Here is a 17,647-nt window from a genome sequence, read left to right on the forward strand (position 1 = left end):
TCAAAGTCTATTGTATCTGCCATTAGATAATTTTACCAAATACACGCGGTAAGTCTTGCCATGGAAAATTTTTTAACGTTTGTGAGTCATATTGTATACTAGCTCCTCGCTCCGCGGTTTAACCCACATTGCTCCGCTCCTGTTGGTCTTAGCGCGATGATATAATACCTATAGCCTATAAGCCTTCACTGATAAATGGGCTATATAACACCGAAAGAATTTATCAAATCGGACCAGTAGTTCCTGAGATAAGCACGTTCAAACAAACAAAAAACTCTTACGCTTTATAATATTTAGTATACCTACGTATTAATGGGAAACATACCGCTACAGTACCTATATTTATGTACATATTAACCTTGAAATAAATGTTTTATTTCTGTCCAAAGCACAAAATATCGTTGATAATCTATAAATAAAGCATAGACGTAGTTTATCAGCGTATTATAGTCGTTAGAAAAAACGGTAACAATCATCTTGAATGCATGACAATTGTTAACGACGTAGTTTGAGCGGGTTCCGTACAATTTATTGGAATTTATATTATAAAGAAGTTTTATTTTTAGGCTGAGATGAATCTGATATTCATATCAATCTATATAGATGACCCATTTTTATTTAAAAATAATATATATTTAAAATGCTTGTTCTGAATTATGTATTAATTCTTCGTATTGAAAAATTTTGATATTTTCTTTTGGCTGATTCATTCTGATGTTTGGTCGTGTTGACACGGGAAAAAATGTTGGCTACAGACAGTAGAGGATTTTCTATGGGCAAATTTATTTTTGTATCCGTGAATCTAAACAAAGTTTTAAATTAGGTAGGTACCTACTACTTAATCGTTTTCCTTTTATTCTCTCGGTATTTCGTATGCAATTATATTTATATTAATAATAATTATTATTATTCATAAATAACTATATAGTTATGATTATCTACATCTATATTATTTTCTAGTATTATTAAAATACACGTTAAAATAATAATTAATGTATCTACGGAACCCTATTTCACAAACTTTCATTTTGTCTCACTCGACTGCTTCAGTTGCGTTGATTTTCTGTTGAGGTCGCGTTGTGTTTACTGCTTGTGACAAATAAAGTGTAATATTATTAATATTCAATATTATATTATTGTAATATTATTAACTAGGTATCTGTGCTTCGTTCGTGTTTTTTTACGTGTTACCGTGAAGTTGTTCTTTTGATGAAGGTTTCTTAAAATAAAAGTTTCTACTCCATTTAGTGGTATCGGAAGTATAATAAGAACGTAAATAATACCGGTGTAATTAAATAAACAAACAGATAACATATTTTGTTGTAAGAATTACATACCTATTATATCGTAACCTACCTAGGTACCTACATTGTTAAAACATCGAGATACCTATGAGGTGTTATTTCTATATTACATACATTTAAATATTATTTTTATTCATTGGTACCTATATTAATTATAATATCTTTAAACATAAAATACTATATACATACTAACTAGGTATATAAAGTACTTTTAACATAATATTCTAACTGCTCGTCCAGGCTTCGCCCGGGCTGTCCAGAGATAAAAAGAAATAAAATACGTAAGTAGGTACCTACAGCTGCTTAAGTGACTCAAAATGTAGCTTTCTGCTTGTGAACGAATTATTGAAATCGGTCGTAGTTTTATGTCAAAACATTATAAATACAAACATACCTAAGTACCTACATACAAAACAAATGTTTTTAATAATAATATCTTGATGGGATAAAATGCTCGTGTCTTTGTAACTCTAAACCCTCCGAAATCGCGTGACCGGTTTGATTATTTTTTGTGTAATTTGGTAGGTCTGAGACTCTCGAGAATTGGTCTTTATATTTTTTATACCCCAAGTTATATGTCTTGAAACATTAGCGCCAGCTAGTAATACAGATTTATACAATAACTATCTATACCGTAATAACGATTTTATAATCTGTGATAGGTACTTAACAATCTACCTAGAAATAATAAAAAATATTAAAAATAAACTAATAAACACGCTTAAAGTTTAAACGTATTTTTTGTTGATGATTGAACTTTATAATAAGAAATTGTTGTATTGTCACTGATCAGTGATCCTTGATAAGTGTACAAAGTTTGAATTAAATCTGTCCGTTTAAAGTGGGGTAAAATCGAGTCAAAAGAAGTCGGTTACATAAAAAATACAGGTGAAGCTAATAAAAGTGTGAAGTTTATAAAAGAATTGAAAGGTGGGTACCTATCTATTTTAAGTTTTTCTCAGCTGTTGTCGGCTGTCGCAAAATTTAATTGTTTCTGCTATTAAAGAAGCGAAAGTTTGAAGTTGGTAACTTAATCACGCGAGAGATCACTAGAGATAGAATGTTGATGAAATTTTATACAGAGAAATATTACCTATATTTTGAAATTACATGTCATTAAAACAATTAAGAATGAAAGAAAGAAAATGTTAATTAAAAATGTTTATACCTAAGTAGTAAGAACCTAATAAAAACAAAATGGTAGGTACCTAGTTTTCTTACGCATTTTGACTATAGGTACATGCATAGAGTAATTGTTAAAAAAAAATATAAGTAAGTAGGTACTTATAACACAAAAGTCAACACTATGCGTTATAAACATAGTTATATAGGTAATTATGTTGTATCAGATAAATAAATTCTTAAAGCATAAAAATGTATGTAGCATCATATTATTATGAATGAAAAGATTTTTTTTGTAGTTTTATGTATGTGTTGCTCATTCGCGCGTACTTCCAAAACTACTAATCGGATTTGGCTGAAATTTGATATTAGTATATAATATTTCGTAGGCCATTTGTATGTTTTCGTCGCAGGCTTCGCCAGTTTAAATCTATACTAGTATTATAAAGCTGAAGAGTTTGTTTGTTTGAACGCGCTAATATCAGGAAACTACTGATCCGAATTTAAATATTCTTTCGTTGTTAGATAGCCGATTTCTCGAGCAAGGCTATAGGCATCATCACGCATACATCTGTTTCACTGGTCGATTTACTTTAGGGACAAGTAGGTATTCTGTGCCTTGCCTGACCGACATTTTCTTCTTCGTCTCTACCGGGTTCGAACCCAATTGGTTCTACGCTCACGCGTTAACCACTGTACCAAGGAGGCGATCGTAACCCGTATGGTATCTGGTTAAAAAGTAGCTAGGTATGTGCTAATCTAGATTCCAGACTATCTATCTATCTTTGTGCAAAATTTCATACAGATTCGATAAGCTGTACCTGCGTGGAAGAGTAACAAACATTCTTACAAACTTTCGCGTAAAAGGTAGGTACTAGCTGTGCCGTGCGGTTTCACCCGCGTGCAAAATCTAGTATTTCTATAAATCATGTGTTATTCGGATGTATGACCTATATTACTGTAGAGTTTCATCCAAATCCGTCTGGTAGTTTTTGCGTGTAAGAGTAATAAACATACATACCTAGGTATATCCTCACAAATATTTGCATTTTAATATGGGTAGGAAGTATAAGATAAGATGCCGAGAAATCGTAATCAGAATTTTTTGTTTGTTTGTTTCTCCGTCGACTCGTAACCTGCTTACGGACGTTTGGGAAAAGTAAATTCTCAGAATAATACAGGTGATAATACATAAAGTTTTTACTGACGCTGTAGGTATTTAAATGGCGATATCATACCTGAGACATTAAGATTATGGCTTGAAATTAAATACGAGTTTTATTTGTGGTACAATATACAATGGGTACATATCGTACCACACATATTATAGAGGCTTGAACGCTTGATATACAGAATGTCCCACTATTGGTATACTAAGCGCGAAGCGACTTGTAGTAATGCATACACTGATCACGTAAAAATTACTTAAACAACAAAATTACGTCAAAATTTTTTGCTAAATTTTTCCTTAAATTTCATATTTTCCTCTCTAGCTTCGCACAGCTGGCATATAACGCTTCGCTTATGTGAGCATTTTGTCTATAAAAACATAAACGATAGATCACGTACGTTACGGGTGTACACATAGAGTTTTAAGAATACATCTATTTGAAAAAAAGATAGGTGATAGGTCTGGAATTTTCTATCTGTAAATTAAAGTTAGGTAGCCTACCTTATAAAACATAGCTAACTACATAGCATAGGTTATATCTATGGTAATATCGAATCCACACTCTTTTGACAGTGTGGCTAATACATAGTAACTGTAGAAACTAGAAGTTACTTTCAACTTTAAATATAAAATGAATACTTTCCAATATACGAAACAATACACATACATCTGTAAGTCTGTGTGACCGTGTGAACATTCAACATATTAATAAGAACGTGCGAAGTTATTGTAGTGGAATGTAGAACTAATTAACAAATATGTATTTTTAGACGCACAACTCCATCTATGTCTATTCTATTCTCCATCTATCGGCAAACGTTGTCCTGCCTTACTCTTATTACTTATAGGTATGAAAAATGGATGTTGGACGATTCTCAGGTCTACTTAATAGACACACAAAATTTCATGAGATTCGATCCAGCCGTTTTGGAGGAGTATGTTAACTAACATTGTGACACGAGAATTTTATATTCATACTAGCTGCGCTCCGCGGTTTCACCCGCATTGCTCCGCTCCTATTGGTCTTAGCGTGATGATATATATAGCCTATAGCCTTCCTCGATAAATGGGCTATCTAACACCGAAAGAATTTTTCAAATGGGAGCAGTAGTTCCCGAGATTAGCGCGTTCAAACAAACAATCTCTTCAGCTTTTTAATATTAGTGTAGATAAGCTAATAATCAGTATTTTTGTAATCTGGGTCAAACCGAGGTGTTCATCACTTATTTTGTTGAATTCATCCATTACTTAAATAGTAAAATAACTATAAAATAAACCGCCAAGGCGAAAAATTATTAACCGTAATACGCCGCCTACAAAATCGTAAAATCTCATTACAAATGATACAGTTAGCGAAGGTGTATAACGATGTAATTGACCATTTTCATTTTATATCAAGATGTTACTTCACTATAATGAAAATTTACTCTTCAGGAAATGGACTTATAAACGCTGTCAATTGATGTAATACTGTGGTCAGATAATTTAATACTTACAGTACCTTAGGTCATAGTAGTTTTGTTCATTGATGGTCTGTGGGCGTAAAGTACTTATCTATACTAATATTATAAAGCTGAAGAGTTTGTTTGTTTGAACGCGCTAATCTCAGAAAGTACTGGTCCGATTTGAAAAAATATTTCGGTGTTACATAGCCTATTTATCGAGAAAGGCTAGGCTTTATATCATCACGCTAAGACCAACAGGCGCGGAGCAATGCAGATGAAACCGCGGGGCACAGCTAGTAATAATATACAACTATGAACCTTGCCAAGAAGTTTCACTTCTGACACGTGTGCTCGGCACACAAGCTCTTTTTTAAAAATATTGTTTGAATTCGGTTGAAAAGTTCATATAAACTGCTTTGTAATCATGCAAAGTATAAGTAAAGTGAAATTTAATTCTATACTTGGTTACACGCTATTCTAGCATAGTCAATTACTTTCCGTAAATACTGTTTTTATCGGAAATATTCATATTCATTAATTTAACAATGAATAAATTATAATTTTAACTTGAAAAAACTTGTTTCAGTAGTTTCGTACTTAGCTTATTTGGTTACAAAAATTTTTTTTTCAAAAATACACCTAATATGGTTTTTAATCTTTATTCTGTACTAATACTGTAATAATACTAACTGAATAGTTTTTTTGTTTGAACGCGCTAATCTCAGGAACTACTGATTCGATTTGAAAAATTCTTTCGGTGTTAGATATAGCCCATTTATCATCACCTTAAGACCAACAGAATTTTGAATTTTCAACTCCCGCCTGATATAGACCGCTTTCTGTTGCCAGCGCTGACAACCTCTTTGATCGAATGTTGAATTTAAATTAAAAAATTTATATCGTTATATAATGAAAACAAAAATAAGAATATAATTAATTATTTTTATTAAAAAACATAACTACTAAAAAAGTTAATTAATATTTAATATGTATAAATTGAATTTGTTTTTTTTTTTTTATTTGGCTGTATGGAATTAGTCCTTTGTTTTTTTTTTTTTCATTTGGCTGTATGGAATTAGTCCTTTGCTTGTTCCGAATCTTGGCGGGAACGTTCAGGCTGTTTTGTTTTCCATTATTGTTTTATATTTACTTTAAGATTTCATGATATATTTCCCATAGTGTTTCAATTAAAAAAGAAAAACTTTAATTCAAAGAAAAACGAAGTGTATTTACAAGTAACGTCGATTTAAAATTGGATCTACCGAATCATAGATATGAAAGTCAATTCAGTGAGGATTTCCGTGAGTTATAATATTACCTATTAGGTACATAAGTTTTTTAATAGAGCCCTTGTTGAAATGCCTGAACAAATTAATCTAATCTTAGTTGTAGAAATAAGCTATACCTCTAGATTATTGCAGTCATGTATCTACTCCGATCGATCTATGGACTATCTAACACCGATATAATTTTTCAAATCATACCAGTGCTTAGTTCCTGAGATTAGCGCGTTCAAACAAACAAGCAAACTCTTCAGCTTAATAATAGTAGTATAGATGTATTGTACCTATGTTTTTATATTTTCATGTCTATAGGAATAAAGGATTTTCAATCATTCATTCATTCATATTTCTATAAATAATTCATTGGTATATTAAAATAAAACAACCGTAAATTAACAAGTCCATAAAGCATATAGGTATATTTCATTAAAAACATTATACAATAACATTATAATAGTTATCACTGCAAAAATAAAAAGTTAAAATAAACAAACAACGAAAACAATAAATATAAAATCACTCGGTTTTACGTATATATAACTAGCGGTCCGCCCCGGCTTCGCCCGTGGTACATTTTTACGTTTTCTCCATAAGAACCATTCTCGTACTTCAAGGAATATTATAAAAAAAGAATTAACGAAATCGGTTCAGCCGTTCTCGAGTTATGCGCTTACCAACACATTTTTCGATTCATTTTTATAGTAGGTATAGATAGTACAAATTTAAATCATTATTTTTCATAAATAAACATGTTGTGTCCCATGAATATACGGTACCCGTTATATCAATCACCCTATTTCTACAATTAGGTACTTTTTTATTCTATGTAGACTATTTCTTGGGAATTACATTATTAATAGTGATGATTATTTTTGAAATTTCTAGGTACTAACATAATAATATGAATTGAAAGAAGCAACTAACTATAGTTATTTGCTAGCTGTTCTCCATAGAAATTTCTATCCGGTCTCATATTATGATGAAAAGCCACTAAAATAATTATAGTTGAGTAAATAGTATATTGATTTACTTAATTAATAATTTATATAAAAATATAAATCAAGTAATGGTTTTATAACAAATAATATGATTAGTTAAGTATGCCAATACAATAATCAACGCAAAATACTTCCATCGTAATATTATCATATGGTACTTAAAACCAAAAAAATCCTTAAAAGAAATTTTCGAAAGTACCCTAAATACACAAGTATGTCAATGAACTGCATTTCTTATTATAAAACCAAACCAGTCCTTGATAAGTTAAAACATTAAACAAGTATACAATATTTAGTACAGCGCCATCTAGTCCCAAATGTAGTAAACTTCACTTGTAAAATTTGACAGCTGATAAACACACACAAAATGAAATTTATTTTGTTAATACACAAACAGAAACAAATTTTATATAAAAACGACAAAATTTAAAAACAAAATTTTCGAATACAATAATTTTTCAGGTACACCTTCACAAAACATTTTTTTTGTTAACACAAACGTAAAAAAACAAAATTTTATATATAAAAACGACAAAATTTTCGAATGCAATAATTTTTCAGGTACACCACAACGGTTTTTTATATGAAAAAAATAATTAATATTATGTAATTAATTTTAAACAAATTGTGATAAATTTCCATAACTTTTTCAAAGTCATTTTTAAACGGCCTATATAAAATTATAGTATGTATATTATGTTAATTCTATTACTGGTATAAGTAGTATTACTATTATATTGTGATATTTTACATAAATATGCAAAAAATTAACATAACCAAGGCAGTAATAAATATAAATAAAATCTTATAATCAAATAAATATGTACTTGCCAACTGGCACTAAATAATAACTTAATCCCATATAAGAGGCCTTTTTTTTTAAGTGGGGTAATCTTCCAAAATAAGAGGCCTATCCTGAAAGCCGGCTACTCACATACCTGCCGGCTGCCGCAGGGGCAATATTGGAACAATTTCGTTCCATGGCGGTTACACTATTCTCTAAATTGCCCCTGTTTGCCTATACACATCACAATTAAGGGTGCCATTCCAATATTGCCCCTGCTGCAGATGAGTAGCAGGCTTTACACTGGGTTAAACAATGTACTATTGACTCCATATTGACATATTTTAATAATTATATTGCATTTATTGTCATAATATATTATTAGTTAAACATTTTCTATAACTTTAGGCTATATCTATAGAAATAACTTAACTTCTCTATTAATATAAAATTCCCCTGTCACAATGTTAGTTACCATAACCCTCAGAAACGGCTGGACCAATTCACATGAAATTTTGTATTTCTATTGATTAGATTCGATCAACCAACATATATTTCTCATACCCCTAAGTGACAAGAGTATGGCAGAACGTTTGCAGGGAAAGTTAGTTTTTATTAAATTGTAATATTGACATGATTTTAAAAGAGCAACTATGGAGTTTCTTGCCGGTTCTTCTCCATAGATAACTACTGCTTTCCGAATCGGTGGTAAATGTTAAAAAATGTTATGACGATTCAAAAGTGCTTCTAGAAGAAGTCTTATTCAATAAATAAATGTTTTTCTTTACATATAAATCACAGTATTAAATACTATACTAAAATATTATATTGTACAACAGTATTTTTACCCACCGGTTTGAAATACTGATAAATATATACAAATACCATAGGTAATATAGAAAGAAGAGATATATAAATATATTTAGGTATTGGTTGTGTATGTCCGTACGGATAAATCCATATACCTCTGCGATTAGCGTCTCTAATGTGATGACTAGTATATGCTATTGTAAGCATGAACGTTAAAATGTATATGTTCAGTTTTTTATACATGTAACTGTATATAAATAAAATTGATGTGATGATTATCCATAATGTAGTGCAGTGTAGGAACCCCCGTTGTTTCAATGTTGTTAGATCCTGTAAAATATATTTATGTTAGTAATATGAATGGCTCATTTATTTAAATTCAAGTAAGAAAAATATCTTAATACATAATATTATTTAGTGAAATTTAGAGAAAAGAAAATTGTAATACATATGTGTCTTTATATAAACTAGCTGCTCCGCGCGGTTTCACCCCTATCATCATTCATCATCATCATTTCACCCCTATCTAACCCCGAAAGAATTTTTCAAATTGGACCAGTAGTTCCTGAGATTAGCGCATTCAAACAAACAAACTCTTCAGCTTTATAATATTAGTATAGATATAACTGTACATTTTAATTATATAGTCACATCTGAAGAATGTCCTTAATAAAGTTTCAATTTTAGTAAATAACAGTAGAGAGTTGATTACAACAAAATATCTATTAATTAGTCTTAAATGTGTAAAATAATGGAACAATTCATTCTTAACCAATTTTGAAATAGTAAATAGTTACTACTATAGTTACTTCTACTATATAGTATGTATTTTAGTACTAAATAGTGTCTTAGGTACAATTAATAGTTAAATAAATAAAAATTGAACCTTACCTTGAAATGTATAGATTTTGCAGCAATAAAATGGTCTATATCAATAAAAGATGAAACAATTGTGCAAAATATAACATTGTACAACCATGCTTGCCTCGTCACGTCTATATTTACGAAAAATAACAGCGCTGAGAGAAATCCTATGCTTGCGTGTATGAAATTATCTGTTAGAGCTCTATATATCAAGGCATTAGAGTATCTTGTATCGAAAACTATATAATCACCAATAAATGCTGTAACAAATATAGATACCGACAGGAATATACTGATGAACCTCATGTCTTTGCTTGTTTTCGCAGTTTCATTTCAATTTTTATGAACATTTTTTATACATTTTCTTGTCTTGTCTGAATTAGGTGATATCTTTCATGATTTCTTCGTTTTTCGTTTACTTACATATTTTTATTGTAAAACAATAAATTTTCAAACTTTTGTAGCGCTTACAATATTTACATTTTTTAGCTCCTCTGACCTCTATATTCACAGTCTAATAGTAATTGTATTCTCTTCTTCTTCTTCTTCTCTTAATTAATGGCTCCACCCAATAAAAAGGGACTTCGCCAATGTCCAGTATATATGGGAGAGACAGGACTCAAATTTCAGCCAGTTAGACTTGTTCGGTTGTGACATTTAACATTTGGAACTGAGTGGGAAAATGCAGATATTTTGATCAACTTGGAGCGGCTAGAACCTTAGGCTAGAACAAACACTCTTTGATTATAGCAAGGCATCAGTCAAAATATAGATGGCATTTGACAAATGACAGCTGACAGAAAAATATTAGTTTAAAAACCATGTAGGTATTAATTCGCTCTACTTTATTGTATCTTTCATTAAAATATTATTTTGAAGGGACAAAATATTTTCCATAATGGAAATTTCCATACTGGAAATGTTCAACAAATTATTTTAATTTTTGACTACCTCTATCTTATCCTGAATATTTGACAGTCATTGATTATGTTCTAGATATTTAAAAAAAAAAACAGAAAAAAAACGGATCCCACAGGAATATGTACCTACTACGAATATTATAATGTAATCTATAGATATTATAATTTTTATAACGCGACAAATTAAATATTATTTTACATATCTACACATTGGTGTTTTTCCTACCTATTGATCTCTATTTAATTACAATTTATGTAAATAACGTAAATAAACGATCAAAATAATATCATAAACATTTAAACAACCAGTGCAAACTTAGCACCCCATCTATGGAATTTTGGGTCGAAAATGACCTTGATCGTTAGGTCCCCGTTAGGTCCTTTAAGGTCCCACAATTTTTTCGTTAGGTCCCCTTTAGTTTTTTTTTAAATAATTTTTTAAATTTTAGGTATAAAAAAATGCAACTTTAGCACCCCATCCATAGAATTTTGGGTCAAAAATGACCTTAATCGATAGGTCTCCGTTAGGTCCTATAAGGTCCCACAATTTTTTCGTTAGGTCCCCTTTAGTTTTTTTTTTAATAATTTTTTTTTAATTTTAGGTATAAAAAAGTTACACTTTAGCACCCCATCCATAGCAAAATTGGCAAATTTTATCAAAATCGTATTCTTTACCGTTAGGTCCGTATAGGCTCATCATTGAAATTGTTGAATTATTTATTTTATTAAAATTATAAAATAATAAAAACCTGCGCATGCGCCTTAGAGCATTAAGGCATTCGCACATCATACATAAACAGTGCGAAATTTAAAATGGTATCGTTTCATTAATTAAATAAATCTATTGTTCTGAGAGTGCTTATTTATTAATATATACACCATAGATTGACACTACTTAATACACTAATAGTTATTTTAATTCTAGGTTGAAAAGTAGGTTTTACATAATACTTAGTACATTATTTTGATAAAACTCGTAGGGTTCAGCCTGCGTTTGCAATTTAAGCGGAAAACATGTAATTTTTTACGACATCACATTAGAAACCTCAAAAATAACAGTACTTCGCCACTATTTAATGGATGTTATTATACATATAAACCTTCCTCTTGAATCACTCTATCTATTAAAAAAACCGCATCAAAATCCGTTGCGTAGTTTCAAAGATTTAAGCGTACAAAGGTCAAAGTGACATAGGGACAGAGAAAGCGACTTTGTTTTATACTATGTAGTGATAGTGATAGAGTCCGGCTAACGAATGAAAAGGCGGCAAATTCAAAAAATCATCATATGGTAACTTAGGTTATAGTTGGAAATAAAGTTTTGATACTTTAATTTATTATTACGAGCTTTGTTTTTTTGAGAGATTAACAACATCTTCATCTATATAATATTATATATATGTAATCTGGTACAGTTATCTGATACAGATAAAAAAAGAACAGCTAGTGAAAGTAAGAAAAAACATAATAAAATACAATTAAATTTTGTTTAATCAATATAATCATATTAAATCTGAAAGCCGCGTTCAGCCGCGAATAAAGAATAAGAATCACTATCATTATCTCTGACATCATTAACTCTTCCATGTCTGCAGTTATTCCATCTTGTTTTTTTTGTACTGCTCTTCAACATGAATAACCGTTTGGTCCTAGAATAAATCTCGTCGAGATACTGATTTTGTGTCTTTAAACATTTTGAACGGACAGATCGTTCAATTTTATATTGTTGCTTGAATAGTTTTTAACTGGATTACTGGTATCATCCATGCAAAATAATAATAATAATATTAAACAAATCATACCTACTTATAATAATGTGCAATGCAATCAAGATGAAAAGCATCAAAATATCAAGTCACACTTAACAATGCATTGAGATATTTCTCGTAAACACTCTTGTTTTTCCTTGAAAACTACATCTCTTTCAAATTGTTTCATTTTAAATTTATTAATCATAGTTTAAAGTTTTCGTCATGTTTTCAACTCAGTTTTCAAAAATATTTTTTTTAATTTTTTATTTTTAGAAATCACTAAAATCCTAAGCTAAAATCGCAGAAAAAAAATCACTTTGACAAGCTTTGACACATCAACAACTCAGGTTTTAATGACAGATAACGGTCAAGTGTTGCCAAATAAATTTTCGAAATAAAAAGCCAGTTTCATCTTTCGAACCAGACGTGACTAGTATAGACACAAGATTTATTTATTGATTTAAATGTAATAAATGAAACGATACCAATTTAAATTTCGCATTGTTTATGTATGATGTGCGCATGCCTTAATGCTCTAAGGCGCATGCGCAGGTTTCAATTATTTTATAACTAGTGGTCCGCCCCGTTTTCGCCCGTGGTACATATTTAGTATCCTATATCCTTCTCCTGGCTCTAAACTACCTCCCTGCCAATTTTCAGCTAAATCGGTTCAGTCGTTCTTGAGTTATAAGTGGAGTAACTAACACGACTTTCTTTTATTTAATATATAGATTTTAATAACATAAATAATTTAACAATTTCAATGATGGGCCTCTACGGACCTAACGGTAAAGAATACGATTTTGATAAAATTCGCCAATTTTGCTATGGATGGGGTGCTAAAGTGTAACTTTTTTATACCTAAAATTAATAAAAAAAATATTTAAAAAAAAACTAAAGGGGACCTAACGAAAAAATTGTGGGACCTTATAGGACCTAACGGAGACCTATCGATTAAGGTCATTTTTGACCCAAAATTCTATGGATGGGGTACTAAAGTTGCATTTTTTTATACCTAAAATTTAAAAAATTATTTAAAAAAAAACTAAAGGGGACCTAACGAAAAAATTGTGGGACCTTAAAGGACCTAACGGGGACCTAACGATCAAGGTCGTTTTCGACCCAAAATTCCATAGATGGGTTGCTAAGTTTGCACTGGTATTTAAACACCGTTAAATTTATTTTTTAACAACGTGACATTCGTTCAGGAAATAAACTTCAAAATTAGTCCTAATGTTACAACATACAACCGAAGGTCGATATATAATTATCATCGATAGAAATACACCACACCTAATTCATTCAATATCCATTTTATTCTGACCTATTTCAGCAAATATTTCGTATTGACACGTAGGTCTATCTCTGCAGGTTCGATATAATCCTTATCATTCCTTATCACAATATAGATAACATATTCGATTTCCAAGTTTGTCAAAGTGCTAGGAAATGTGCATTAAAAAATACTGAAATCGAGTGAATTTTTGTGTTATTTGTTTTTTTATTAGTCTCTTGTGAAAATGCGTGAAATAGTTCATGTGCAGGCGGGCCAGTGTGGCAACCAAATTGGATCAAAGGTTGGTATTTTTTTGTTTCTTTTTTTAATTTATCGGTGCAATAGGTTACGTAAATGTATGCAGCGACGGCCGGCATCTGCATCGTGAAACCTTTTTGGCCGCTAATTAAATAAAGATTTAATAGATTGTTGTGTAAATGACTAAAAGAATGTAGAATTTGATTGTGACTAATTAACTAATTAGTTCCTAAAAAAACTATGTATTACAGACAAATAAAAAAAGTAATTTTTCATTATTTCAGTAGGTTATCGTTTATGACACGATGTGCAAAGGGGCCATCCACAAAGTACGTCACACTAATTTCATGAGTTTTTGAGCACCCCCCCGTCCTTGTCACAGGTGGTCACATTTCTAAGACCCCCCCCTCCCTAGTGTGACGTCACATGTTTTGCAATTTAACATCGAAAAATTATTAAATTAAAACAGCAGTTTCAAAATAGTTTTATTTCCATTTAAATTAAGTACTTTTTTATGAAATCAACATAATATCAAATATTTGAAACAATAACAAAAAAATAAACTAATGAATAAATATAAATTGTCCACAAAACAATTTAAACCGTATTGCCCTAAAGATAGAGTTGGACATATTTTTTAGTTTAATTTATATTTCAAATTACGCGATTAGTACCTCTAGATTTTGAAATGTGATGTCACGAAACTTAGGACCCCTCCCACCCCTTGTCACACCATGTCACACTTTGTCGACCCCCTCCCCCCCTCTTTACGTGTGACGTACTTTATGGATGGCCCCAAATGAGACGAAAGATTTTAATTTTTTATGAATCTCTCTCTCTCTATTCTAACCCTTTAAAACTTGTGTACATAAAAATGAAAGCAAAACCATTTTGTTTATTCAAATATTATAGTATTGAATTAGGTATCAATGTACTGTTGAAACTATTAAATTATTAGATTACTACATCGAAATTTTTATTCATTCGGATTTCGGTCATTGAACTTTGAACCGCTGACAGGTTAAGGCCTTCTTTAGAGGTAGTTAATTTGTAATTTTTCGTCTTGTTTCAATTACCTATATTACCTTATTTTTCCTATATCCCAAGGTTGCCTGGAAGAAATCGCTTTTAAGCGATAAGGCCGCCAAATTGTACATTTATTATAATAATATCGTTTCTGTAAATTTTGTTTTTGTGTGCAATAAAGTGTTTTCTATCTATCTATCTATCTACCTTTTCTGCATTTGGTTATCGTCTGTCTGTTTGTCTCAAAAATCGAAATATAGAATGTAGAGTCGTTAATAGTGTGACAAATTATAATAAAATATATTACACTTGTGGTCCGCCCCGGCTTCGCCCGTGGTATATATTTCGCAATAAAAGGTAGCCTTATGTCCTTTCTCGGGTATCAAAATATCTCCATACCAAATTTCATGCAAATTGGTTCAGTAGTTTAGGCGTGATTGAGTAACAGACAGAGACAGAGTTACTTTCGCATTTATAATATTAAGTATGGATGTAATAAATACATAATATGTTTATCTGTATAATGTAATCTAGATAATATACATATAATGGCGTATCGTTATTGAACGAATGTAATTTATTATTTAGGTAACTACGATAACGGTACGATTTCTCAGAATTCCTTTTTACATTTCAATCACTACATAGTATAAAACAAAGTCGCTTTCTCTGTCCCTATGTCCCTTGTATGCTTAAATCTTTAAAAGTACGCGACGAATTTTGATGCGGTTTTTTTTAATAAATAGAGTGATTCAAGAGAAAGGTTTTAGCATATAATTTATTAGGTTTTAGACAAAGTGGGCGAAGCCGCGGGCGGTAAGCTAGTTAGAAACAATGAAAGATCAAATTAATTGCAGTTAATTTTAAATATTTGACATGTTTCTTAAATATTAAAATGGAGCAGAATCAATCCTATATAAGTTGAATCGTATATATTATGCTGTAATCGTATACAGGGTGTACCTAATCGTTAAGTGTGCACAGGCAATTATTCCGTAACTAGTTATTATGTACAGATATTAAAAAACTTTGTATTCAAAGCAAATGTTCGTAATGAGATCCTCGTTTTGGAATACCATTGTATACCACATGAATCTCTATTTACATATATGATTAAAGCACATAATCAAGAAAAACATCAAAACCTTTCATATTAAATGTTTGGAATAGTCATATTTTATACTAAATGTACTTTGTATATCGGCTTAAAGTTTATTGATATCTATAATAATATTTACGGGATAATCGCCTGTGCACACCCAACGATTACACCCTGTATACTATACTAGCTGCTCCGCGCGGTTTCACCCCCGTGGCTCCACTCCTGTTGGTCGTAGCGTGATGATATATAGACTAACCTTCCTCGATAAATGGGCTATCTAACATCGAAAGAATTTATATTTTTTTGGTTTTTATGGCATTCAAATGCTTTATAAATATAAATTTATAAAGAATAGAAAAAAATCGATATAAATTCAACAAAAGGTCGTGTTCCATCGTTACAACATTGTATTCACTGAAAAGTGCTTCATATTGGTTGAGATGGTTGTTAAATCATCTCAATAGATGGCGCGCGGTGTGTCCCTTAAGACACATAAAACTGAAGGAATGGATTAAATTCGATTGCTCAGGCGGGTCACGAGTGGCTGAGTTGGTTAGGCATCCGCCCCGGAATGGCGCGAAGGATGCGGGTTCGAGTCCCGCCTCGTGATCGAATTTTTTCTATTCTTTATAAATTTATATCGAAAGAATTTTTCAAATCGGACCAGTAGTTCCCAAGATTAGCGCGTTCAAACAAACAAACTCTTCAGCTTTATAATATTAATATAGATTATGCTGCAGCATTTACATATTCGTGCGAATATCCAAGCGAATAAATATTATGATTAAAGAACACGATTATGTAAAAGCGTTAAAATGTGGTATATTATAAATTATTAATTATACAGCTTTCCGCGCGCGGCTACGCCTACGTAGTTGTAGGAAAACCCGCATAGTTCGCGTTCCGCTGCGATTTTTTGGATAAAACCTATATATATACTATATAATATATCTATACTATTCTATGTCCTTTATCTGGTCTCACTTTATATATATTTTATACCATTCATCCATATCAGTAAAATGAGTTTAGGCGTGAATTAGAGACAGACAGACAGTGTTACTTTGCGTTATAATATTAGTATTATGCATTTATCGAACATGAATTACTGCACGAGTGTCGAGTGTGATTCATGTAATGTACCAAATTTTATTGTGAAGAGATGAATAAAAATACTCTGGCGCGGCGGGATCATGGGTGGCTGAATTGGTCAAGCGTTCGCCCCGGATTGGCATGAAGGAAGTGGGTTCGAATCCCGTCTCGTGATCGAATTTTTTCTATTCTTTATAAATAATTTATAATTAAATTTTATTTATTTTATTTACAGTTCTGGGAGGTCATCTCCCACGAACATGCCATTGGTCCAGATGGTATATACGCGGGCAATAGCCCGATTTTGGAAGAGAGACTCAATGTGTACTACACCGAAGCCTCTAGTGGTAAGATTTTTAAGAGCTTTTTTTTTTGATTAAGTTTCTTTGGTTAAATGCTTTTTTACTAGAATTTAGTATTAAATTATATTAACTAAAATAT

At 31.0% G+C, this 17,647-nt stretch overlaps 2 protein-coding genes across 5 annotated transcripts in view; one reads left to right on the forward strand and one right to left on the reverse strand.

Annotated features, from left to right (window-relative positions):
- Window positions 1-1,060: 1,060 nt before the first annotated feature.
- LOC123704699 (tubulin beta chain-like) overlaps window positions 1,061-17,647 on the forward strand; it is a 33,362-nt gene continuing 16,775 nt past the window's right edge. The window contains exons 1-3 of one of the 4 annotated variants that reach the window (XM_045653133.1): window positions 1,061-1,106; window positions 13,824-14,029; window positions 17,442-17,553. In XM_045653133.1, the coding sequence (XP_045509089.1) occupies window positions 13,973-14,029; window positions 17,442-17,553 (169 nt within the window). In that variant the 5' untranslated portion in view covers window positions 1,061-1,106; window positions 13,824-13,972. Of the gene's footprint in view, window positions 1,107-13,715; window positions 14,030-17,441; window positions 17,554-17,647 lie in introns of those variants that run through there. The other 3 variants (XM_045653134.1, XM_045653135.1, XM_045653132.1) reach the window with 3 other exon arrangements.
- On the reverse strand, window positions 7,825-10,488 carry LOC123704701 (transmembrane protein 267). The gene is made up of 2 exons (XM_045653136.1): window positions 9,809-10,488; window positions 7,825-9,247 (listed from the first exon to the last, which is right to left on the reverse strand). Exons 1-2 carry the CDS (start codon window positions 10,085-10,087, stop codon window positions 8,918-8,920), a joined length of 609 nt encoding a protein of 202 aa, XP_045509092.1. The 5' UTR covers window positions 10,088-10,488; the 3' UTR covers window positions 7,825-8,917.

Source organism: Colias croceus, chromosome 30 (assembly GCF_905220415.1).
Source record: "Colias croceus chromosome 30, ilColCroc2.1".
NCBI lineage: Eukaryota > Metazoa > Arthropoda > Insecta > Lepidoptera > Pieridae > Colias > Colias croceus.

Bases quoted from the DNA above. Each gene is read 5' to 3' on its own strand.
- LOC123704701 (XM_045653136.1), bottom strand. From the start codon at position 10,087: ATGAGGTTCATCAGTATATTCCTGTCGGTATCTATATTTGTTACAGCA. The intron at 9,248-9,808 runs GTAAGGTTCAAT...TATATTTTACAG, and splicing joins CAAAATCTATACATTTCAAG to GATCTAACAACATTGAAACA.